This window comes from Corythoichthys intestinalis, chromosome 22 (assembly GCF_030265065.1).
Source record: "Corythoichthys intestinalis isolate RoL2023-P3 chromosome 22, ASM3026506v1, whole genome shotgun sequence".
In the NCBI taxonomy this organism is placed as follows: Eukaryota; Metazoa; Chordata; class Actinopteri; order Syngnathiformes; family Syngnathidae; genus Corythoichthys; species Corythoichthys intestinalis.
The window spans coordinates 6948353-6976182 of record NC_080416.1 but is presented as its reverse complement, the minus strand read 5'-3'; the positions used below and the strand labels follow the sequence as shown (position 1 = coordinate 6976182).

General features: G+C 37.1%; 1 protein-coding gene across 2 annotated transcripts; it reads right to left on the bottom strand.

Annotated features, from left to right (window-relative positions):
* Nucleotides 1–785: 785 nt before the first annotated feature.
* Nucleotides 786–22120, bottom strand: tfap2e (transcription factor AP-2 epsilon). 2 transcript variants are annotated; one of them, XM_057828562.1, is made up of 7 exons: nucleotides 21994–22120; nucleotides 19754–20206; nucleotides 14255–14309; nucleotides 10253–10484; nucleotides 6228–6346; nucleotides 6025–6163; nucleotides 786–1465 (listed from the first exon to the last, which is right to left on the bottom strand). In XM_057828562.1, the coding sequence occupies exons 1-7, from the start codon at nucleotides 22030–22032 to the stop codon at nucleotides 1204–1206; spliced, it is 1299 nt and encodes a 432-aa protein (XP_057684545.1). In that variant the 5' UTR covers nucleotides 22033–22120; the 3' UTR covers nucleotides 786–1203. The 2 variants fall into 2 exon arrangements, with proteins under 2 accessions (XP_057684545.1, XP_057684546.1); XM_057828563.1 differs by lacking the exon at nucleotides 21994–22120 and adding an exon at nucleotides 21524–21718 and having other exon boundaries at nucleotides 787–1465.
* Between the last annotated feature and the right edge of the window lie 5710 nt (nucleotides 22121–27830).

Here is a 27830-nt window from a genome sequence, read left to right as displayed (position 1 = left end):
GATGGATACATTTCCCTCTGGTCTGCCTCATTTCACATGGGTGAATCCAGCTGCTCCCTGTTAAGACCAACAGCAAAGTTTTTTTTGAGCTAAAGTTTTTTTTAATGCATTCGTAATTTAGTTTATAAGTATATTTAGCCGTTGTTTGCGGGAATATGTGTCTGAACCATTTGTTGAGAGCATTTAAAAAAAATAAAACGTTAGCATTTTATAGCATTTAAGCTAGCGGACTTTTGCTATGAAAGTTAGCCAGTTGTCCTTTTGTTGTTCATAGATCCTCATTTATTTATTTATTTTTTAATATCGTTTGAGGCTCAACTCAGGTATTTTAATTTTTCATGGTCCTTACCCGATTACTTGATTATTCGAACTAACTAGTTCGTCGATTAATCGACTACTAAAATAATCGATAGCTGCAGCCCTAAAACAAATTACAAATGCATTAAAAAACATTGGCTCAAACAAAAACTTATGTTGGTCTTAACAGGGAGCAGCTCGATTCGGCCATGTGAAATGAATTATATTCACTGTTGCCACTAGAAGGCAGTGTATCCACACAACTCAGTAAAACTAAATGGAAACACTTTCAAAACAAACCATTACAACGCTACTTTAAATGAATACTCGAAGCAGCAAAATTTAATTTGAATCTTTTTTCTAATTAAATTACTCGAGTTAATCGATTAATCGTTGCAGCACTATGAGAATATTATTTTAAAAAACTCATAATCCATGTATGAATGTCATGTATGAAAGAGTTCAGCTATATCCTAGTAATGTAATTATTTAAAACAACATGAAAAAAAGTGATGCATTCTTATTTTTTTAATAATATATTACATTTATATTGTAATACAATAACAACAGTAATAACATTAATAATGACCGTCCACACAAAGTACAAAAAGATTTTTGCTCTTTTCTTCACTTCTATACACAATACAGAGAAAGCCGAGTGGTCGACTTGAGCTGCAAAATTTTCTTCAATGGTTTCCGTCCACTGAAAGCAAACATGGGACTTCCTCCGTGAGCAAAAACGTTGACGCCTCCGATATGGCTCCTTGGGAAAAAAATCCGCTTCCCCTGACACGTCATTTAAAAATTAAACAATACTGCCATACGTAGGAGTTCATCCTGATGTGGATGCTAGCGAAAAGAGGTCCATTTTGAAGTTACGAAGGTGATTTTTGTCCAGTTCCGTGTCTATTTACGATGTTTCATCTCCTTGTCATGGTGGCTTTTGCCACCGCCGTCCCCTTTGTCCAGCATTTTGACGGCTTCCATCAGGTAGCTCTGGAAAGCGGAGAGCGCGGCGCAGATGGCGGGGGTGCCGAAGCCGTGGGTCAGCAGGCTGAAGTGGGTGAGGCTGCCTTGAAGGCTGGGCTCCAGGCACGGGGTAGGTCGGCTGCCCCCAAGCGGGGAGCGGTCCTGGGACATCAGGTCCACGAACTCCTTGCAGATCTCCCTGAAATTTGGAGAAAGATTGACTCACCATCTTCATGTTTTAGTATCATAGAGCATGTAAAAATATACAGTGACCTCTCACTCATCACTGTTATTGGGGACCATAATCGACCGCATAAAGTGAAAAACCGCAAAGTAGCGTCACCCCCTTCTTCCATTTTTAACATACTGCTCATTTATATATATATATATATACTGTATATATATTTATGAGAAATGTCCAGTATTGTCGGCCGATAAAAGCATTTAAAAATGATATCGGATAATATCGACATCAGTTTTTCTTTTTTGTTTTTGGGCCAATATGCGTGTTGCCTCCAAAGTGAATGTACAGTATAAGCCAGACATGTCCAAAGTCCGTCCCGGGGGCCAAATGCAGCCCGTGGTTAATTTTCATCTGGCCCCCAGCCTCTGTCATAAAATCAATAACGTCTGGCCTGTATACAGACTTAATAAATTGGTCAGCAGTACTGCTACCAACATATGAAGTAGCTTACACACTAAATGCTGCTCCTCATTTACCCACTAAAAGGCAGCAGCACTCTAAGCAACATTATCCCGTGTGACGCTTTACTTCCAATTTTTTAAAATGGCAATAGGTGGAAAACACTCAGGTGACTTGAAGTTCCGCTCTGAGACCCCCAATTTGGCCAACTTTCAAAATTGTCCGATATGCATGTGTGATTCAACATTGAAAAGCTTAAAATCTCGATTTTCTGGGGGAACAAAAATTTTGAACAGGAGGGCATTAAAAAAAAAAGAAAAAAATTAACAGCAAAACCCTATCTGGAGGTGAGAGCACGCGTGAGCAGAATTAAAGACGCCATGACTTTAATTTTTTAAAAATTAATTGCCGCCCGTTAACGCGATAATTTTGACAGCCCTAATATTTACCCTTTTAAATAACCCTGTTTTTCAATTTTTCTTTGTTTGGATCAATTATTTATCATCTAACGTATCTGAGAAAATGCGATAGTAACAAAAAAAATACATTTAAGTGATAATTTTGAGGTAGATATCTGTGACTTTTTTACAGACACCATTTTTTTCATTGTGATGTAATTTGTTTATAAGTTTGAAATATGTGAGTGAATAAATTTTTTAAGTGTTTTTTTTTTTTTTTTAAACGAAATATTAGACATCAATTAATGATTCTAAGCTAAATATGACAGACATTTTGAATAATAAATATTAATTACGTACATTTTATGGATGGTTTGAAACAAAAGCGGTTGCGCGACGCCTGTTAACGGGGGTTTTGAGGGTAAAACGGACAAATTAAAAATAGTTCGGGGGTTTAATGTGCCATGAATCTGCTATAGCAGCATATAGACATACTGTTCTATCAAGCACAACAGTTCTTTTGGCTTAAAATACAGAAGTTTCTTTTAAAGAGGAGTGCAAGAGCAGAAACTGCTTTTTCAGTCTTGTCTGTGTTTTCTGCTAATAATCAACAAAAAAGAGAAAGTTGACTGTGTTGGCCGATACTTCAAGAATAGGTGGAAATCGGACTATTTCTTCAGTAAAATGCGCAACAACTGTGTCTGCCTCATTTGCATAGAGACAGTCGCTGTTTTGAAAGAGTTCAATGTGAGGCGATATTACCAAACGAGACACGCTGACATGTACGACAAGATTACAGGGAACATGCGCAGCGAGAAATTGAAGCAACTTTAAGCTAGTTTGATTTCACGGCAGCAGTATTTCTCAAGAGCACGAGAGTCGAAAGCGAACGCCACAAAGGCTAGTTGTGAGATTGGTGAAATCGTTTAAAAAAAATAATAAAAGCAAATGTGACACACAGATTGGCTGGCTAAAATATATTGTTCTACGTAGTGGACGTCAGCCATGGTCGGCCCCCCACATTTTTACCACACCAAATCTTGCAAAAAGTTAGGACACCCCTGGTATAAGCCTTCTGCCTATGTACATGGGCTGGTCACAGTTTAGCACAGCAGTTATGCTTATTGACCATTAGATGTCTCCAAACTAAGATGCTTGGGATTTGTTATGTAAGCATTATCTTGAGTAAAGCATCCAGTAGGACATCACACCTCTGTAAAGTTGACGTAATTCAGACGTAAATTCCCATGAAAATGATACCAATCGTTTGTGCAACGTTTGTGCTGTAAAATGTTTCGTTGGTGCTGCTACTGTTTTTAAAATATTTACAACTGAGGTCAACCAGCCCTGCATGTTGATTAAAAATTGTGTCAAATGATTTATGCTTTGTTTGTGCTGTAAAAAAATGTGTATGTGTTGCTATCGTTTTATAGATATTGAGATAATAATTTCAAGTGACGACGTCCCTCACAGCCCCTCCGTCTTAGTTGACGGAGCGTACCAACTCAATAACGGAGGGGTGTCTCAAAGGCAAATGTAGCACAAATGAATGGCATTGGGTCCATTTTTGCAGTAAATGAGGGGCTGCGAGTCACGTCATCTCTCAAAATTAATATCCTAATATCTTAAAAATGATAGCAGCACACCAAAACTTTTTACAGCACAAATAAAACAAACGATTGACACCATTTTTAATCAGAGATGGGGGGATGGTTGGAATCAGATTGACCTATAAAAGAAATAAATATCTTAAAAACGCGAGTAGCGCAAATGAAACCCTTTTACAGCACAAACATAGCACAAACGACTGACATGATTTTTATATAAATATCCGTCTGATGGGGGGCCAACTCCACGGAGGTGAGCATCACAATACAATTAGCCGTGATACGTTAAGCCCAAGACCACATATATTGGTATCAGTTTGATATTGGTATCGGATCGACAATATTGGTTATCGGTTAAAAAGTCTTTATCGGACAACTCCAGTACAGATAAAACCCGCTGCGACGCAAAGTAGCCCTCCCTTTTGTGTTCAATGTATTTATTCAGATTTAGCATTGGAAAGAGATACATACAAGACATGTTTTTTCACTTTTTTTCCCCAAAGTATTATTAAATTTAAAAAAACTTATGTAAATATTAGGGCTGTCAAAATTATCGCGTTAACGGGCGGTAATTAATTTTTTAAATTAATCACGTTAAAATATTTGACGCAATTAACACACATGCCCCGCTCAGACAGATTTAAATGACAGTACAGTGAAATGCCCACATGTTAATTGTGTTTTATGGAGTTTTGCCGCCCTCTGCTGGCGCTTGGGTGTGACTGATTTTATAGGCTTCAGCACCCATGAGCATTGTGTAATTATTGACATCAACAATGGCGGGCTACGAGTTTATTTTTTGATTAAAAAGTTTACAAATTTCATTAAATCGAAAACATTAAGAGGGGTTTTAATATAAAATTTCTATAACTTGTACTCACATTTATCTTTTAAGAACTACAAGTCTTTCTATCCATGGATCGCTTTAACAGAATGTTAATAAAGTTAATGTTATCTTGTTGAGTTATTGTTATAATAAACAAATACAGTCCTTATGTACCGTATGCTGAATGTATATATCCATCTTGTGTCTTATCTTTCCATTCCAACAATAATTTACAGAAAAATATGGCATATTTTATAGATGGTTTGAATTGCGATTAATTAATTTTTAAGCTGTAATTAACTCGATTAAAAATTTTAATCATTTGACAGCCCTAATTTTTAATAAATGGTTTTCAGCACTTCAAATGTAATAATTATATTAAGTTTTAAACATTTTACTGTCCCACCGAATTATTTTTCAACAAGAATAACATAGAAAAATGCTCGTCTTTATTAAACGCTTCATTTAGTTAGTCCATTCAAATCCGCTCACGCTGCTCACTTACACACAATGAGTTGCCACAGCAAGTATTTAACAATCTAAACGGTGATTGACACATGCAGCGCCTTGAAGTTTCGCCTTCCAAGCTTCTCTGGCAAGCAAACCTTAACGCCTGTCAATCATCGATAACTTTTCACAAGCAACTCCAGTGCACTGCCTGACCAAGAAAAGCAGCAGCAGGGAGAGTGAGACTATGTGATCGGATCATCTTCTATTAAAGTTCTATAAAATACTGCACTTATTTATTTTTTAATTGGGAAAAAAAAAATCTGCGATGGACTGAGAGCGCGAAATTGGAAGCTTGAAGTAGCGAGGGATCACTGTAAATGCATATGTTATCATCAGAACATTAAAGAATCGCTTGAAACGTGAATAAAATAATATAAATAACATTCGTAAAATAATTTCTAAAAAAAGATTTTGGGGGTTTGCGATATATTGAGGTATACATATCAAATGCAATACTAAAACTAGAATAATTTTCACCAGATGACTTGAACAGCTCTGGGAAGACTGGTTGACTAACCATGACCACATTATGTTCATATAATACCGTTCAATCTAGGCTAAGGGTATTCATCTTTTAATTATGACGATCAATTGCTGTATGTTAAAGGGAGTGAGGCGGCCATGTCTCTTCACACTTAATTCAAACATTTATATTGATCTACTCAGTAAATTCATGATTAATCTATGAATTCTAATGCCGTCACTGGCACTGAAGAAAGCATCCCAGTAATAATTGGACGTCTATTGCTGTCAAAGAATGGAAGTGTAACTCACTTAGTAGCGAGCAACATGCTGCGCCGCGTGGGGAGCTGGTCGGGCTCACTCTGCCTGCACAGGTACTCGGCGGCGGCTCTCGCAGGGAACTCGGTCTCGCACACGTAGCCGAAATCCCTGGCCAGATGGACGGCCTCGCCTAAATGAAATTTCACACTTTAGTCACCGCGAAAATGCTCTCAACACACACGTGCGTGTCGTACCCTCCACTAGAGATGTCAGCAGAGTGACGTTAGCGGCCTTGCGGCGCCCGGCGGGCAGGTTGAGACCAATCTTCTCCAGACGCTCTCTCAGACAGCGCCCACCATTCTTGGACTTGGCCCTGAGGGCGAGTAGACAAAGCTGTTTTTTAGCGAACGCTCCAATCCGTCGACGCTCAAATGTGACTCCTTGATAGTCCCTTTTTTGCGTGGAGCTATGACACATAGCAGAGGAGAAAGAAACTTTCCCTTTAGATCCTTTAATGAGGCAAATCCATGAGTTTGCTCTCTCGCCTCGAGGCCCGAGTTCATTAAACCGTTGCTTTCTCTTGTGATTTTAGTCCCATGACCCATTTTGGGTCCTCGAGCTCTGACCTCGCACTTACTTTGTGGGAGTGCTTTTAGTCGGAAGACATCCTCAAAGCACTTCTGACGGACTTTACAGACACGTGGGCTTTCAAATCCGTCGGCGCCGGTTACTATCATTAGAAAGTGCCTAAAGTGCCAGTATCGGAATCACTCAGTGGTCATGAAAAGGCTACACAATTTAGCATCCAATTCGGAGGTTTTATTATAACGGACAAACATTTGAACTAGAAGTTTAATTTGAAGTTAATCGCAACATTTGTTTGTCATTGATTAATGATTACTGTGAAAAAAGAAATCACCATCATAGGCGGATCTACTATTTAGGCAAAGTAGGCAATCGCCTTAGGCCCCCAACCAGTAGGGGGCCTCCAACCAGCTGCTCTTGCCCCAAAGAGCAAGGGCTTGGGCCACCGGAGCTAGCAGCATCCCCAACTATTCGTCATGTATAGTTATGTCAGCATACCAAACAGCAGCTTCCCCAACTAGTCGTCATGTTTAATTATGTCAGCATACCAAACAAACAAATAACAAAACAAAAAAGAAAGCCATTTGAATGCTGCATTTATATTATCTCTCCCCCACACACATGCACTACAATGGACTGTTCCACAACGATGGACTGAGTATCAGTCGCTTAGCCTTATTTAGCGCCGTTTAGCTTAGTTTAGCTCCGTTTAGCATCGCTTAGCTGTTCGTTAGCTTCACTTAGCTCTCCCGCGTTTTTCACGCCACTAAGCTCGCTATTTTTACAGCTCACTTGCTACTTTGCACGTCGGCTATCGTTTATATCGAACACATGAGCAAATGTGCTCTCCATGAGAGCCAAATTGCAGTGAGGGAGACGTTGAGAACAGGCCGCTAATGCCTCTTTTAATTTTCTTCTTCTTCACACCGAACATAAAATACACGACAGCACACCCTGTGGCGAAACAATGCAGTACAGTTCCAATCAGTCATATAATGACAATCAACAGCTGGTTAACAGCATATGCTAACGAAAAAAAAAAAAATCTGTTAGTGACACCACAAGCAATGACGAAGAATGTTTTTTTACGGAGTGTAAAGCTTTCGGTTAGCGGTTTGGCGAACGTACCACCAGTGAACATTTCAAAATAAAAGCACGTCATGTTCATCATATAAATAACGATTTCTGGAGTTAATCCCACATACTTCAGAATTAATATTATAATATGTAGAGTAAATACTACAAAATACAAATTCTACACTAAGAAAAGCTTTCAAATGACACTTTATGACAAATATGATTGGCAATGAATAATTATTATAATTTTTATACTGCTATTATATATAGTAGTATACTATAATGATAATGCATTTTTAATAATTGTTTTGAATAATGTTGGAAAGGCAAAGTTTGTGTTTTGAATCTGTTTTCCATTCTTTTGCACTAGTAAATGCTATCAGCATTTAACCTCTTTGTTTATTTGTGATTAACTATTGTTATTTACATGATTATTTGTACTTTAATAAAGAATTTAAGTGTTCCAAAATAGTTTTGTGAATTGATAAGCGTCAACAAAAATTTTATTGCTAAATTAGTAAAAAAAAAAGAAAGAAAATTATTAGATTAGTCGACTAATCGCAAAACTAGTCGGCTGACTAATCAGGAGAAAATTTGTCGTTTAGGACAGCCCTAGAACATACTTCCTCCACACTCTTCTCACCTTTTTAACCCCTGACCCATGAAGAGGGTCCCTGGATATGTCCGCCTTAGGCCCCAAAATTGCCAAGTCCGCCACTGATCACCATATACTGTACTTCACTATCAGTTGACGAGACAGTTCTTACAGACATTGCGCCACGGCTTCCAGTAGGGGGCCGGGCCAGGCAGAGCGTCATAGCAGCTTTCACTGTGACTCAACTCAAACACGCTGCGTTCTAACGTCGGATTTAGGTGGAAACAGGACGAATGTTTTAGTGCATACAAGCAGGCAGAAGTGTCTCAAGAGTCGAGGATTCAAGGTAATTATTATATAAAAAAAACCACTATGCATGCACGTTGTGAAAAAAATGAAATGAATGAAAAAAATTTGCGTAACTTGATAGTTGCCCGTTTTTTTGCTTTTAACCAAGAATCTAGACTGTTTTACGTACATATCTACAGAAATTGCGGGATTTACACATTTATCTACAAGAATTTTCAACTTAAAAAGCTCTTTGTTCTGTGATGGCAGCCATGTTGGATTTTGTATTCATACACAATAGCGGAACTTTACATTCAAATCATCAGCCAACTGCCCATTTTTGGGCAAAAAATTAGTAATTTATAGATTTCTGCATCCATACAAAATTATTCGACTTTTAAGCTTTTTGTTTTATGTAACATTTCAATCTAAAACGGCGAGGGGCATGTCGATTCTATTGATGCCAATGTACTGAGATTCCATTCAACTGGGCAGATCTTAGGTCTGTACCTACCACAGCAAAGCTACCATTGCAATTTATCCAGAAATTTCAGTCTCTAATTAATGTATGAAAGTATCAAATGATAATAAAATGAATAAAATCAAAACGAACTGGAGCAGGACTCTGAGAAAGCATATCTTGCCTAAGAAGCCAAATTCAAAGCATCACTATATTTGGTAGGTACTCAGCTTAAGTACCTACCTTGTTAAATACGCTAATCCATTATGGGGAAATCACTTCCTGACCTCTGTGACATTTGACCTTATGACCCCGAAATGACCTCTTCCATTTCATACTACAAACATAAACTTTATTAAACACCCTTTATTCATTCTTGAGTTATCTTTAATACAAACCTACTGTCAGACATATTAAAACAAATACACACTTTTTGTTGCGCCTAACCACACTCTAAAGTTATTTTTAAATTTCAATTTATTTAACTAATCAAACATAAACTGATATTTTCTTTTAGACTGTTAGAACTGGCTCATGTTTCAGTGTCATTGACGGGGCTAGACGTCCAATCCATTTTGACATGCTAGCGCCGTCAATTGCACTGCAAGATGAGCATTCACAGCCAACTTTCCCAGTTTAAATCAATTGAACGTGCATCGTCGTCAATGGCAGGCAATGAGTTCATCACGATTAACCGCAGTGATTCCCTTATCATGACATCAACGCACATTACCAGTCCTCTTATTGGAGGTTGGCAATTAACTCGTGCAACTTTTATTTGTTAATCACGATTAATCGTGATTGTGAATGATCCATTAATCGAGACAGTGAATTTCAATTATTTTTCGCTTGAGCGAAGTTTGTAACAGATTGTTTTGAGGGACAAAACATTTGAGTTAGTGTTGTCAAGGAATTAATCGCAACAGTGTTAAATCGTTAATCGCGATTAATCGCAACAAAGCTGGAGAGATTGATCGAGACAAAATGTAATTTTTTGGGGACTTGAGCAAAGTTTGTCATAAAATTATGGAAAGGACACCTGCCAATTAAAATAATCACAATTAGTTATGATTAATTTCGATTAATCTCATTTAGCAAAAGATTAACAGAAATATGTTCATCAGCTGGAAATGTGTCGTCACACAAAAGTGCGTTTTTCGACAGTACGCTTTATAACTCATTCACTACCATTGACGGCGATAAATGTCCAATCCGTTTGTACTTGGCCGTCACCATCATTCGAACTTGATCATCTCCATCCGTTTTGCCCTCACCTGCGAAGGACGCCACCCAGCAAGGAGGCGTTGAGGCACTCAGGGGGGGACAGTCGCCGCTGCACTTCCCCGACGGTGACCTTATACTTGGAGGTGGAGCTGAGCAGCGACAGGCGACCCGGTACTGAGCAGAAGACCTCGGCTGGGTTGGACACGGCGCCCATGCCTAGCCCGTCCTTGCCCAGGGACAAAGCGGACAGGACCGAACCGTTCAGCTTGGATGGGATGGGAACTGGAAAAAGCCAAAGAGCAAAAAGGTATTTATTTACACTGCAGGGGTAGCAACGACACAAATGATCAATTCATTGTTGATGTTTTTCACAATTTAGAAGTATTTCATGCATAAGTCATTATGTTATTATGTTATTTTATATATATGTATGTATATATATATATTATATCATATATTATGTTATTAATTAGCTAATATTTTTTTAATCACTTCAGAGGTTTAATTGGTTTAAGCAATGTTATAAAAAGGCAAGATGGATGGATTGATGGAAATGAAAATAAATAAACGTTAGTGTTACTAGGGGCCATAGAGTGTATTTCTGTTTTTATTACCTCCACCACTAGGTTCCATACTTGGTTTGTTTCCATAGGTTTGTGTTCAAGATAACTGAAGAACGAATAAAGGAATTATTGTCAAACTTGCGGGCACAGGTGGGTAATAACATGTTACATTTACTCCGTTTCATTTACTTGAGTAACTTTTTGAGAAAAATGTACTTCTAAGAATACTTTTACTAAGCCGGACTTTTTACTTTTACTTGAGTATATTTGTGAAGAAACACTACTCTTACTCCGCTACTTTGACTACACTAATCATTACATTTTTCCTCTTTATTCTACATATTAGATTTTACTTTTTTTTTTTTTGCCAGAGACACTAACAATGGCTCAGCCAGTTTCACCAATGAGACGTCGCAACTAGGCATGTGCCGGTATGAGATTCTGACGGTATCATAACCTTAAGCAAAAATATCACGGTTTCACGGTATTGCAATTATAGTACTAAAATGTTTTATTTTGAGATTTCTGGGTTACAAAAAACAACAACTTTTTTTCCCATTGAACATGATTTTTAGGTTAAAGTTGAATAAATAAAATAACCAAAAATAAATGAAATATTTTGAACAAAAATAAATTGGCATGCTAATAAGCCACGCGATCCACCTCGTTGACAAGCTTACGTTACAGTATGTTTTACCACTGGTAGACACACTACCCACGCCTGAGTTAACTCTCTTAGCTAGTGGGGAACGTTCATGACAGCGTTTACCAACCTTTAATTTTGTATAAATACAAAATCATATTGGAGATATTGCCTTCTCTGGTAGCCACCCACCGCAAACATGTTTTACATGTCGGTTGGCCCACCAAAGTCGCGGCTGTCTGTAACTTTACTGTACCCGAAGTATTCCCATACCAGCAACTTAGTTTTCTTAGATGGGGGGAAAAGTTCAGGTGTTTCATGTCCTCCAGCCAACGTCCAGGGCAGCTGACTCACTGACACTGAGCAAACGACTTGAGGGGGAGGGGTGAGCCCTGCATTTTTGGGACATAAAAAAAAACACTAATACCGTAGGGACGGTATGAGGGAAAATTTTTTGTTTTCATACTACGGTATACCTTGAAACTGGTAACCGGCATATGCCTAGTCGCAACAATAATCACAGGACTCCATTATACCAATCAGACTCAAGCTTGCGGTTCTATGATCAAGCCGGCCTGTTTAATCATGTGGCATCTTTGAAGCACCATAAAAAATAAGTATTTGACATAGCTGTCAACATGAGTTAAAAGCGCGGATTTTAATCTCTCTCTCTCTCATTTTTTATTTGTCACCGATTGACCACGGAAAACCCAAGATATAATTTCCTTTTAGTTTCATAATAGGAAATATATTTTCTCCATTAGAGGGCACTCATGCTCTCTGGACGAATAATGCTTAACTTCTGTTAATTTTATTCTCACGTTAGAATTTAATGTTGTTGTTGTTGTTTTTTTGTTTTGTTTTTTTAAATTTTTTGGCATAACAGTATAATAATAACAGTTCATATCTAGATAACTGTGTGCTGAGAAAAAAAAAAAACATTGTTTAAAAAAATAAAATAAAACATCTTAAACGGTTACAATGTTACTCATTACTTGAGTATTGTTTTCACCAAATACTTTTTTACTTGTACTTGAGTACATTTTTTGGATGACTACTTTTACTTTTACTTGAGTAATATTATTTTGAAGTAACGCTACTCTTACTCGCAACTCAAATTTTTGGCTACTCCACCCACCTATTAATCTGATACTTAATATGATGGCCCTTCCATATGACATCGTAGAGATAGTTACACTTGAGGGTAATGAGGTCAAAGGTCACAGAGGTCAGAAATATGTTTGTGTATAAGATGACAAAAATGAATTGAACGTCTATCGCCATCAATGGCAAGTTATGACTTCAATATTAAAAAAAAAATACAACAGTGTGTATTTTTGTGTTTACCGTAATTTTCGCACTATAATGCGCACCTGGCTATAAGCCGCCACCCACCAAATTTGGAAAGATGCGGCATTTGTTCATAGATAAATCGCACTGGCCATCACTGCTCCCTTGGGGGAGACAATCAACCTCTGCTGCCACCTGCTGTCAACACTGTTGTTGTCCAGCATGCCTCCTAGCATGCATTGCAGCGCTACAGATGTAAATAACAATCAAAATTCATATTTCTGTGCTAATTATTTCTTCGGTTACTGTTCCAGTTGTTTCATTAATTTCTAGTTATGGTATTTGGTAACACGTTATATGACAGTGGCACCATAAGACTATCATAATTATGACATCACACCGTCATGATCATTAATGAATGCTTATAACAGATGTCATTTAGTGTTATCTGGCAAATTATCTCACTTTTGAATGGATGTAAAAGATCCGAGCTGGACATAAATGGAGCTAATGACATAATTTTCCCGATGACACTTAATGACATCTGTCATAAGCATTCAGTAATGTCCATGATAGTGTCATGTCATAATGATGACGGTCTTATGACAGTCTGATGAAGCTGCTGTCAAATAAAGTGTTACCTATTAATCCAAATAAATCAACAAATAAGCCACACTAGACTGTAAGCCGCAAGATTAAAAATGAAGGATAAAAGTAGCACCTTATAGTCCAAAAATTACGGAATTCATTTTAATTTTATTAAAATTGTTTATACGTACTTATAATTAATTTATGAATATATTTATAATTCATGATTAATAATTAAAAACATACAATATTATTTGCTAATATTTTACTTTTTAAAATGACCAACATGGTCATCTGCCCAATGAAAGGTCAAAGGTCTTAAGTCTTAAGTTTTTTTAAATGACCAAAAACAGTCACTTGCTCCATAAAAGGTGAAAGGTCTTAGGCTGTTTTTTTTTGAGTGTTTTTGTTGAATAATTGCAACTTCCATTTTCTAAACATGTTCGTCTTTTTGCATCGTTTACTACACTCGCGCCATGTTTTACCACTGCATTGAAAACTACTCCACACATCGTCAATATTATTTTGACTGTGTTATTATTCGTAATTTGCACCACACTCCACTAGCTTTCAATCCTCTTCAGTTTTCTAACTGTACCCCAGCGTCTTCTAACCCCCCCTCCCAAAAAACCTTCCACTCAATATCACCAATATTAACACACCAGCCCTTCAAATTTTCCCCCACTCTGCTTTTATCATCCCATTTTTTCCTTGCCCCACTTCTCTTTCCTGTCCTCTCCCTCTCTTTCTCTCATATGACCATGAACAGTTCATTAAGAATGTGTGCCTTTGGGCTGAAAGTCTGCAGCTGAGTATTAGAGGACTTCTTGACTTCAAATGAAATAGCAAAACAGAATTATTTATAGTGTGTGTGCGCGCGCGTGTGTGTCAGAGCGCCATTACTAAACACAAAAGCCCTTCAGCATGTATAGCACCATCATATAGGTGCACACACACACACATCTTACCTTTTTTAATGACAGAGTGGTCCAGGATGCCCAAGGCTGATCCTTCTTCCATTCCCTGTCAGACACAAAGTCACTATCATTTATACAATGGCCTTGTAACACACACACACAGTCAAAAATATAAAAATGCGCTTCATTGTATGAAGACTGCCAGTGAACGATCATATTTCAGTGCTTGACGGTGATAGACGTTCACCCTGTTCGGATTGGGAAGGCTGGTGGAGATCATTAGATAACTGAAACATGTGCAATCACGATTAATGACTAAAATCTGTTGCGTTTAATTCATTGACAACACTAGTGAAAATGTTTTGGCCCTGAAAATATTGTGTTACAAATTTTGGTCAAAAGGAAAAAAATCTAGTTTAATGTCTCTGTGAATAAAACATGTGCAATTACGATTAATCGTGATTTTTGACTAACAGTTGTTGCGATTAAATTGAAAACACGAATGTTTTGGTCCTGAAAATAATCTCAAACACTTAAAATTGTAATTTAATCTCTCAATAAATGAACCGTGCACGTGTAGTTGAGATTAATCGCGATTAATGAAGAACTAAAGTTGAGATTAATTCATTGACAACATTAACACAAATGTTTTGGTCCTCAAATAATGTATTGCAAACTTTATTGTAAGTGAAAAAAACTGGCCTCAATAAATAAACTGTGCGCATTTGAGATTAATCGCGATTAATGGCTAACAAATTTCGCGATTAATTCATTGACAACATTAACGCAAATTATTTGGCCCACCAAATTAGTCTGTTAAAAGCTTTGGTCAAGTCAAAAAAAAGTTTTGATTTAATGTTTCGATGAATGAAACACATGCAATTGCGATTAATCGCGATTAATGGGCAACAAATGCTGCGATTAAATTGAAAAAAAACTGATGCAAATGTTTTGGTCCTCAAAATAATCTCAAACACTTTGGTCAAATCCCCCGAAAATTGTGATCTAATCTCTAAATAAATTAATTGCGCACAAACAATTGAGATTAATCGCGATTAATGACACACAAATGTCGCGATTAATTTACTGAAAACACTAACGCAAATGATTTGGCCCTCAAATTAGTCTGTTACAAACTTTGGTCAAGTAAAAAAAAAAGTTTTGATTTAATGTCTCAATGAATGAAACGTGCTATTGCGATTAATGGCAAAGAACTGTTGCGATTGAATTGAAACACAAATGCAAAGGTTTTGGTCCTCAAAATAACCTCAAACACTTTGGTCAAGTCCACCGAAAATTGTGATATAATCTCTCGATAAGAGAAATGTGCACATGCAATTGAGATTAATCGCGATTAAAGACACACAAATGTCACGATTAATTCATTGACAACACTAACGCAAAAGATTTGGCCCTCAAATTAGTCTGTTACAAACTTTGGGCAAGTCAAAAAAAGTTTTGATAAAGTATCTCGACGAATGAAACATGTGCAATTGTGATTAATCGTGATTAATGACCAACAACTGTTGCGATTAAATTGAAAAAACGGCTGCAAAGGTTTTGGTCCCCAAAATAATCTCAAACACTTTAAACTGGGATTTAATCCATCAATAAATGAATTGTGCACATGCAATTGAGATTAATCACGATGAATGACACACAAATGTCGGAATTAATTCATTGACAACACTAACACAAATTATTTGGCCCTCAAAATAGTCTGCTACAAACTTTGGTCAAGTCCAAAAAAAAGTTTTGATTGTCTTGATGAATGAAACATGCAATTGCGATTAATGGCGATTAATGACTAACAGATGTTGCATTTAAATTGACAAGCCTAATGCGAATATTTTGGTGATCAAAATAATATCAAACTCTTTAAATACCCCGAAATTTGCGATTTAATCTCTCGACAAATGAATTTTGCGCATGCAAAAGAGATTAATCGCGATTAATGACGCACAAATGTCGTGAGGAAGTCATTGACAACACTAACGCAAATGATTTGGCCCTCAAATTACTCTGTTACAAACTTTGGTCAAGTCAAAAAAAGTTTTGATTTTATGTCCCGGTGAACCAAACGTGCAATTGCGATTAATCAGGATTAATGACTAACAGCTGTTGCGATTAAATTGCCAAAACTAATGCAAATATTTTGGTCTGCAAAATAATCTCAAATACCTTGGTGAAGACCCCCGAAAACTGTGATTTAATCTCTCGATAATATAATTGCGTACATGCATTTCAGATTAATCGCAATTAATGGCTGACAAATGTTGCGATTAATTCATTGACAACACTAATTAATTCACAATTTTCGATGGACTTGACCAAAGTGTTTGAGATTATTTTGAAGATCAAAACCTTTGCATCAGTTTTTTCAATGTAATTGCAACAGTCGTTGGTCATTAATTGCGATTAATCGCAATTGCATGTTTCATTCATCGAGACATTGAATCAAACCTTTTTTTTTTTACTTGACCAAAGTTTGCAACAGACTAATTTGAGGGCAAAATCATTTGCGTTAGTGTTGTCAATTAATCAATCGCAACGTTTGTGTGTCATTAATCACGATTAATCTCTATTGTATGTGCACATTTAATTTATCGAGAGATTAGACCACAATATTCGGGGGCCTTGACCTAAGTGTTTGAGGTTATTTTGAGGACCAAAACTTTTGCATCAGTTTTTTTTTTTTTTTTTAATCGCAACAGCTGTTGGTCATTAATCGCGATTAATCGCAATGACATGTTTAATTCATTGGGACATTAAATCAAAACTTTTTTTGACTTGACCAAAGTGTGCAACAGACCAATTTCGGGGCCAAATCAATTGTGTTAGTGTTGTCAATGAATTAATTGTGACATTTGTGTGTCATTAATTGCGACTCATCTCAATTGCATGTGCACATTTCACTTATCAAGAGATTAAATCACAATTTCCGGGGGCCTTGACCAAAGTGTTTAGGTTATTTTGAGGACCAAATTGCATACGTTTTTTCACGGTGCAATCGCAATTGCATGTTTCATTTATTGGGACATTAAATTAAAACGTTTTTTGACTTGACCTAAGTTTGCAACAGACTTTAGTCAGGACTAATTTAATGTCTTGATGACTAAACATGATTAAACATATATGCAACTGCGATTAATCGCGATTAATGACCAACAACTATTGCGATTAAATTGACAACACTAATGCAAACGTTTTGTTCCTCAAAATAATCTCAAACTCTATAAATCGCCCGGAAATTGTGATTTAATCTCTCAATAAATGAATCGTGCGCATGCAATTGAGATTAATCGCAATTAATGACACACAAATGTTGCGAATGATTTGACCCTCGAATTAGTCAAGTTTGAGTTAATGTCTCGATGAATGACACATACCTGTATGCAATTGCCATAATCGCGATTAATGACCAACAACCATTGCGATTAAATTAACAACACTAATGCAAACATTTTGTTCTTCAAAATAATCGCAAACACTATCAATCCCCTGAAGATTGTGATTTAATCGCTCAATAACTGAATTGTGCACATGCAGTTGAGATTAATCGCGATTAATGAAGAACTAAAATTGTGATTAATTCATTGACAACACTAATGCAAATGTTTTGGTCCTTAAAAAAATCTGTTACAAACTTTGTTTGCAGTGAGAGAAAAAACTGCCACATTAAATTAATTGCACATTTGAGATTAATCGCGTTTAATGGCAAAAAAAATAATAATATTGAATGATTTCTTTGTGTTGATTCTACAATGTGTTTTGAATGTTTTGCACACATGTATTTTAACTTATTTACTGCCAATTGAACAATCCCTGCCAATCGTCCCAGTCCAAATGAATTGAATAGTTTTCCCTTCAATGGTAGTGAATGAGTAAATAACCAGATTCTAATTTGGTGCGACTGTTTTAATAACGAAACCACTTGTTTTTTTTTAGCACAATGAATGGCATTTTTGTTTCCTTGTATGACTGCATTAAAAAAAAAAAAACCATCTGAAAGGTTAAATTGTTGTACAAAACCTGTGGATTCAATTCATTTTATAACATTGACAATACACCAAAAATGAAAAGCACTCAATGACAACATCCAAAATCCGCACTTTTACATTATATTAATCTGTAAAATTAGATTTGACATGTATTTATGTCGCCCCCTTCAAAATAAATGAGTCGTCTTGACGTTACTTTGACTTAATAGAATCGCTGCATTCATGAACATAAAAGGCGCCTCCAATTGTGTTGCATTGAAAGTGCAACATGTCGTCAATGAATCAAATGGAGCCGCTTGGCCTCCGTTTAGCAGAGACACGGCCGCCGCCTCGCCTCGGCTCGCCCTTCTCCCCTTGTCGTCTCTTTGCGCCATAATGAGCGTGCACATCAATTAGTTGCGGTAAACATGCGCGTCTGCAGCTGCACCTGCTGCATGCGTGCGGGGGAAGCTGACGGACTGCTCAATAAAAAAAGCGAGGAACTAAGATGAAAAAGGTTAAAAAAAAGAAGAAAAAAAGAGGAGGGGAGGATCAATTTTTATTTTTTTTGTGCAAGAAAAAATAGAAAGAAAACCCAATAGATATTGAGTTTTCTTTTGTTTAATGGGTGCGTCACTTTTGCTATAACATCACAAATAGAAAAATGTTTAACATACTAAAAGGTTAAACAAAAAAAATATATTTAATGATAAATACGTTTCAAATAAGCATTATTTTGTCAAAAACTAGTTGTTTCTCACTTTAACAAGTAGAAATTAAAATCATTTTTATTCTTATCTTAAATATGCATTCAAATTGACAATTTATTGCCAAATGAACATTTTCGTGTCCTGAACTCGAAATTATACTAAAAATATGATGTTCATATTAGTAAACTTGTGTTGTAATGGCAATATAAATTACATGAATCACCTGAATGTGATTTTGAAGTGTGTTTTGAGGTGTGAAAGAAATATCAATGCAATGTCCAAAACTATTATTTATACTATTTAAAAGTTATTCAGTGCAAATTGACGTCGATCGACGTGATAGACGAACAAAGTTGCTTTAAAAATTGGCTGTTTTTACAATGACCACATTGTGCATAACTTTTCCATGCACTTATGCAGCACTGAAATTCAGGACATACATCAAAAATCTTCCTATATTGTTCAATCAGATTTAATGTTATTTTATAAATTAACATTGACTGCCATTGACTGCGATCGACGTCCAATCCATCTGAACTGGGAAGAGCTGGTCGATCAAACAGTCAAACCCCTCCCAGTTCGATTAGATTGGACGTTGATTGCTGTCAATGGCATTCAAACATGATCTTTGGTAGCGAATGAGTTAAAGATAGATTAACGTGTCGAATAGTTTGATCATTAATTGATGTGCGATTAATCTAATTTTGCAATGAATTCGCTTGCCAGAGCAAATTGATTGGGCGTCTATCACCTAAATTAGGTTAGTTTTTGATGTTTCTATATCCGCGTGAAAAATTAGGAATTTATAAGAACTTGTTTTGTTTATTAAAAAAAAAAAAAGAAAAGAAAAGAAAACTCACCTGAAGCTCATCCAGGCCGTGATGTCCCAAATGCATCCCGAGGGGTCCTTCTCCAAGAGCGGCCGCCCCTTCCCCGAGCCCGTGTAGCAGGCGCGGGACAGCGGCCGCCGCCGCGTAGTCCCTCCGGGGGTCGAGCCCCAGCGCCCGGTGCGTTTGCGACAGCAGCCCCGCCTCGTCCGAACGCGACCTCTGAGAGTGCCAGGCGGCTTGTTGGTGCTGATGGATGGAGTTAATGGAGGTGTAGGGCTCCGACAGGTGCGAGTAGGCCGAGTCTTGACTCTGCGTGTAGGAAAGCGACGATTGCGGGTACGGCGGCGGGAAGTAGGGCGGCTGGAAGTCGGAGGCCGGCGTGTGGCAGAGCGGGGGCGCCGACGAGTAGGCCGCCTGGTTCAGGCTGGATAGCTGCGAGAGGCGACCGCTCGGAGACGAGCTGCTTAGGCCGTCTGCGCGATCCTAAAACCCAAACGCAGGCCCAAATCACTCAATCTAAAAATTTAGAATACTAATATTTGTCATAAAGCTTGCATTTCAGGAACATTAGAGGATTGTTGTTGAGTTATAGGTCCGACAGCTGTCTTTGAACAAATTTTTGAGTGCAAAATCCAAACGTAGAATCCCAGTTTTCTTGATGAAAAAAAATTTATAAACCACCCTACTTATTAGCTCTTTTTATTTAGTTTTTAAATAACACTTTCTTACACAAATTATTATTTGTTTTATTTAAAATCCTTATACAGAACAATTATTTTATCATTGGCTGCCAATGACGGTGCGAGACGTCCAGTCCATTTTGACTGGGATCATTCGATCGCTGCCAACCCTCCGAGTCAACACAGATTGGACGTCCAGCGCCGTCAATAATACTGAAACAAGGGCATTCGCAGCCAGTCTTCTCAGTTTAAATGAATTGTACGTCTATTGCCGTCAATGGCGAGTTAAGTACTATTTTTTTTAAAAAAGTTATTTGGGGCTTCAACTGTATATTTCCGTTTTATTCATTTTAAAATAATGCCATTCATAAAACTGTTAGAATTATATAAAAATGCACCAATGATTGATTTATTAAATTTTAAGTAATATACACATTTTAAATGAGAAAATATAATCAAGTGCTCTATTAAGGTCTTAAGTGCTTTCATTACATTCATATAAGAAGAAAGCAACTTTTGATTAGCTGTCCACTTGTATGACTACTATATTTGAAAGATTAAAATATTGATTTATAATGAAAAATAAAAGAAAAATGTATGACTTCAATATTTATTGAACGTTATTATATTATTCTCCAAAGAATATGACTTAAAAATGAATGTAATTGAAAAAATTAGATCAATTTCTAATTCCCCACCAAAAAATATGAGTCAAAAACAGCTGTAAAAGCTAAGACAACATTTTTCCTTCAAATTGTTACCTATAGTGTTATTTCTGCAGTTAGCAAAAGTTGGTCAATCTATTAAATCCACTACATTTAGGCTTGCACACATCCTGACACAATTGGATTTTTTTTTTTTTTTAGAGCTGGGTCAGCCGGATCAATATGCTCCATCCTGTTACACTACTTTATCTGACATGCGAAATTTCAGATGTTCTAAACACACAAAAAACTGTTTTTTAATGCACATTTTATCATTAAAAATTTGAAATAATCCACTTTTCCCAACTAATTAATAATCCAAACATGAAAACTGCATATTCCATACTCAACTGCAACACTCTCAAAATTTTCGAGCAAAATGATCTTTCATTAGGTGCAAAATTCGTCCAACTCACCATAGCTGAATAGGTGTGGATTAACATCTGGACCTAATCCGAACCCCCTCAACGTTAAAAACCCAAGAGGACGCTCAATCTTGAACAAAATTCTCCCAATGTTAATCCAGGCTTCGTTTCAGGCGTCCATGAATGAACTCGATGTTTTATTGACTTTTTCTTCTTGTGCAAAATAACACGCGCGCGCGCACGCAAACATCGACGGAGGCGTGGATGCTCTCCATGAAGGCACTACTTATAGGTTTGCTGCAGCTGCTAGAATAAGGGGAGGGGTCGACGGGGTCCACTTCTCTTAAAGAGATATATTCGGGGAATTAGTGCATTCCCACACACTTTTAGATACGATTTAAAAAGTAGAGAAATTAAAATAATAATAATACAGTTATTTTTTTAATTGTTATAAGTCTTGTATTTTTTTTTTTTTTTATTAAGTCCACACAAATTTACTATAAAATAATATATTAAGATACCTGCATGGCATCAGTCTTGTTCCGGGCCTTCCACAGCATGCTGAAGGGGTTAAAAGAAAGACAATAACAAAGGAGTGATGCTGGATGGAGAGGTGAAAGAGAAGAAGTGAGTTAGTGTGTCACGCCGTGCACGAGTTTGTAGGAGAGGACAGAAGAGGGAGTAGGAGGGCACCTCGGAAAAGAAAAGAAAGAGGGCGGGAGGTGGGAGAAGTATTTTTTAGGGGGGGTAGATATAGAAACTTTTTTCCCCCACGTTTCTTTGGCGTGATTCAAAAGGTGTGAGTACTCTGGCGTCCTCTCGTGGCACGTGAAATAATTGCTGTACACGTGTAGTAGCGCTTATGCAGTGATCCTTCGTTTTTCGCGGTTAATTGGGACCAGAACCATAGGCGGCCACAATACATTGGTGGGTTTTGTTGTACGTATCCGCAAAGGCAGTCTTTGTTTAATACGTACGAGTGGGGATAGCATATCAGCTCACCCAAAATGCGGCCTAACAACGGATCTGTATGATATTGAAGCCGCCAAGTTTCTGTCTTTCCTCACGAGCAATGACCCCGAAATGCAGAATCAGCAATAAAATTACCTTACAAGATATAAGCTCGGATAGTAGCTAAGCCCATGCACGTACATACAGGCATCCCAACTGTGCGTGTTTTTCTGTCTTACCTATAGTGGAGAAGTAGACGCCGCATCCTTTTTGACTAAATATTCCAGCCAGGAATACATATAGTAATAGGTTGAAAATGAGCATTTTTTTGTTTCACATCATTTATGATGGGAATTCTAAAGTATTCGGCCCCCTTGAATCTTGCAACCTTTCGCCACATTTCAGGCTTCAAACATAAAGATATGAAATTTAATTTTTTTGTCAAGAATCAACAACAAGTGGGACACAATCGTGAAGTGGAACAACATTTATTGGATAATTTAAACTTTTTTAACAAATAAAAAACTGAAAAGTGGGGCGTGCAATATTATTCGGCCCCTTTACTTTCAGTGCAGCAAACTCACTCCAGAAGTTCAGTGAGGATCTCTGAATGATCCAATGTTGTCCTAAATGACCGATGATGATAAATAGAATCCACCAAGTCTCCGTATAAATGCACCTGCTCTGTGATAGTCTCAGGGTTCTGTTTAAAGTGCAGAGAGCATTATGAAAACCAAGGAACACACCAGGCAGGTCCGAGATACTGTTGTGGAGAAGTTTAAAGCCGGATTTGAATACACAAAAAGATTTCCCAAACTTTAAACATCTCAAGGAGCACTGTGCAAGCCATCATATTGAAATGGAAGGAGCATCAGACCACTGCAAATCTACCAAGACCCGGCCGTCCTTCCAAACTTTCTTCTCAAACAAGGAGAAAACTGATCAGAGATGCAGCCAAGAGGCCCATGATCACTCTGGATGAACTGCAGAGATCTACAGCTGAGGTGGGAGAGTCTGTCCATAGGACAACAATCAGTCGTACACTGCACAAATCTGGCCTTTATGGAAGAGTGGCAAGAAGAAAGCCATTTCTCAAAGATATCCATAAAAAGTCTCGTTTAAAGTTTGCCACAAGCCACACCAAACATGTGGAAGAAGATGCTCTGGTCAGATGAAACCAAAATTGAACTTTTTGGCCACAATGCAAAACGATATGTTTGGCGTAAAAGCAACACAGCTCATCACCCTGAACACACCATCCCCACTGTCAAACATGGTGGTGGCAGCATCATGGTTTGGGCCTGCTTTTCTTCAGCAGGGACAGGGAAGATGGTTAAAATTGACGGGAAGATGGATGCAGCCAAATACAGGAACATTCTGGAAGAAAACCTGTTGGTATCTGCACAAGACCTGAGACTGGGACGGAGATTTATCTTCCAACAGGACAATGATCCAAAACATAAAGCCAAATCTACAATGGAATGGTTCAAAAATAAACGTATCCAGGTGTTAGAATGGCCAAGTCAAAGTCCAGACCTGAATCCAATCGAGAAAGAGCTGAAGACTGCTATTCACAAACACCATTTTCCATCCAACCTCAGTGAGCTCGAGCTGTTTTGCAAGGAAGAATGGGCAAGAATGTCAGTCTCTTGATGTGCAAAACTGATAGAAACATACCCCAAGCGACTTGCAGCTGTAATTGGAGCAAAAGGTGGCGCTACAAAGTATTAACGCAAGGGGGCTGAATAATATTGCACGCCCCACTTTTCAGTTTTTTATTTGTTAAAAAAGTTTAAATTGTCCAATAAATTTTGTTCCACTTCACGATTGTGTCCCACTTGTTGTTGATTCTTGACAAAAAATTAAAATTTTACATCTTTATGTTTGAAGCCTGAAATGTGGCGAAAGGTTGCAAGGTTCAAGGGGGCCGAATACTTTTGCAAGGCACTGTATGTTTGGCCAGTATCGTCGTCCATTGAATACGGAACGCCTGGTGGTTGCTCTGTTGTACAATTAACACCTTTAGTGGGGCAAACTGAAACTCCACTCACCATTTTGGCAGTGCTCGCTGGCGTTTCATGGTCCACATCTTCAATCCTTGGTTCTCACTCAATAGTTGTTATCGCTATTAAAAGTTGTGGTTTGAAAAAATTACAAATATCCATCTTGCATCTTCTGTCCTCAGGTGGTTTAAGCAAAGCAAATGACCGTCTCTAAGGTGCTAGTCACATGATCTGTTACAACAGGGGTAGCCAACTCCAGTCCTCGAGGGCCCCTATCCAGCTTGTTTTCCATGTCTCCCTCCTTTAAAACACCTGAATCCAACTATCAGCTCATCAGTAAGCTCTGCAGGAGCCTGATAACGATCCTGATTATTTGAGTCAGGTGTGTCGGAGGAGTGAGACATGGAAAACAAGCTGGATAGGGGCCCTCGAGGACCGGAGTTGGCTACCCCTGTGTTAGAAAAATTATTTTGACCCATTAAAAAAATATTTTTTTGTTCATTTTGTTCACGTTATTTGTTTTATTGCTTTACAATAAAACAAAATTGCTTTTTTATTGCTTTACAACTTTTATAGAAAACATTTTACCGGCAAAGTCTTAATTTTAAATTAGTGTATAGAAAACTCAATTACATGCAATGACATTTTTGGCCACCAGAGGGGTTATGCCTCCACGTATGACCAGAACCCACCGCAATTAGCAGAAAAACTGTGACGTAAATTTTTTGTGTGTGTGTGTTCAATATATTTATTCAGATTTAGCATTAGAAAGATATACATATAAGACATGTTTTTTCACTTTCTTCCCAAAAATTGATTTAAAAAAAACTTTTATGTTTAAATATTTTAAGGCTGTCAAAATTATCGCGTTAACGGGCGGTGATTAATTTTTAAAATTCATCATGTTAAAATATTTGACGCAATTAACGCACATGCCCCACTCAAGCAGATTAAAATGACAGTAATAATAATAATAATAATAATACATTTTATTTATAACGCACTTTCCATTTGAAAAACAAATCTCAAAGTATAGTGCAATGTCCCCTTGTTACTTGTGTTTTTTGGAGTTTTGTCGCCCTCTGCTAGCGCTTGGGTGCGACTGATTTTATGTGCACCCATGAGCATTGTGTAATTATTGACATCAACAATGACATGCTACTAGTTTATTTTTTGATTGAAATTTTTACAAATTTTATTAAAACGAAAACATTAAGAGGGGTTTTAATATAAAATTTCTATAACTTGTACTAACATTTATCTTTTAAGAACTACAAGTCTTTCTATCCATGGATCGCTTTAACAGAATGTTAATAATGTTATTGCCATCTTGTTGATTTATTGTTATAATAAACAAATACAGTACTTATGTACCGTATGTTGAATGTATATATCCATCTTGTGTCTTATCTTTCCATTCCAACAATAATTTACAGAAAAATATGGCATATTTTATAGATGGTTTGAATTGCAATTAATTATGATTCATTCATTTCTAAGCTGTAATTAACTCGATTAAAAATCTTAATCGTTTGACAGCCCTAAAATATTTTGATAAATGTAATATTTATGCTAATTTTTCAACATGTTACAGTTCCACCGAATTATTTTTAAACAAGAATAAAGTAGAAAAGTGCTTGTCTTAATTAAATGCTTCATTGAGTGATTCCACTCAAATCCGCTCGCCACAACCACTGTTTAACAAGCTAAACGATGATTGACGCATGCGGCGCTTTGAAGTTTCCGCTTCCAAGCATCTCTGGCAAGATCAAACCTTAACGTCTGTCAATCATCGCTCATGTTAATAAGCAACTCTAGTGCACTGCCTGACCAAGACTACAGCTCTATAAAATACTGCATATTTATTAATTTTTTAATTGAAAAAAAATCCGCAATGGACTGTCGGCGCGAAGTTTGAAGCGCGAAGTAGCGGGGGATCACTGTATTGCACTTTGAAGGTGGAAATATTCAAGTTGTACTGTTTTCATTGACAGCAACGGCAATTAATCACGTTTTGTCTGTAATTAATCACGATTAATCGGGACCAAGCTTTTTCAACAGCACTGACAAACACTTCATACACGGATTTTTATTTTTTTATTTTTAATCCTTACAGGGCACTCATTCGTCATTGACGGTGTTAGACGTCCAATTTATTATGACTAGGAGGGGCAGATTTACTGCCAATCTCCCTGTTTAAATGAATTGGACATCTATCGCCGTCAATGGCACACAATGAGTTAAATACTGTGAAGAAAAAGGTCAACTTTAATGTTACATGGAGCTGTAATCAGAGTGTATTTTTATTATTATTACTAATAATTCGTTTTAATCAACATAACATTATTTCAAATTATGAACAAATAATATAAAAATTAGGGCTGTCAAAATGATCGCGTTAACGCGTGGTAATTAATTTTTTAAATTAATCACGTTAAAATATTTGACGCAATTCACGCGCATGTCCCGCTCAGACAGTATTCTGCCTTTTGGTAAGTTTTACAGCAAGGCTTTTTGTGCTGCAGCGCAACAGCGAACTCTTGTGGTCGCTTTGCGACATGGTTTATTTTTTTCTTGCCAGTTCAATATGTCTGCACGACATCTCGGGCTGACGCCTACGTTGTAATGTTGTGCTTATATGATCCTTGGACAAGATTTGTCCCTAAGTATGGTTGTTGTAAAGAATGTACATATTATGTTAGTAAGCTAAATGTTATATTTTTTGTATGAGACGCTTTTTGTTTATGTTTAGTGAACCTGTATAGCGTGCTAAGCTAACGTTGTTGCTAATGCAATGCTTGTGTACTTTTTTTTTGGTAGTTTTATGACGGTCTAAAGAGGACAATGGTTTGAGGCTTTTTTTATTAATAAATCAGATGAAAAAGAAAGAAGTCTGATTATTTAGGCATCGTTCACTAGCTGTCTAGCTTTGGAAAAAGTAGACGCTTCGGAGTGAGGACAGCATAGACAGATTTAAATGACAGTAGAGTGAAATGCCCACTACAGTCCTTATGTACCGTATGTTGAATGTACAGTGGGGAGAACAAGTATTTGATACGCTGCCAATGCATTTTCCCATTGGCAGTGTATCAAATACTTGTTCTCCCCACTGTATATATCCATCTTGTGTCTTATCTTTCCATTCCAACAATTTATTTTACAGAATATATATATAATTTACAGAAAAATATGGCATATTTTATAGATGGTTTGAATTGCGATTAATTACGATTAATTAATTTTTAAGCCGTAATTAACTCGATTAAAAATGTTAATCGTTTGACAGCCCTAATAAAAATACAATGACTGAAATCCAAGAAACCAGTGTCACGACGCCATCCTGTGGTGAAAAAGAGGAACTGTTTATAAAGTGAACACGCTTGGCCATACATTTTAATGTTGTG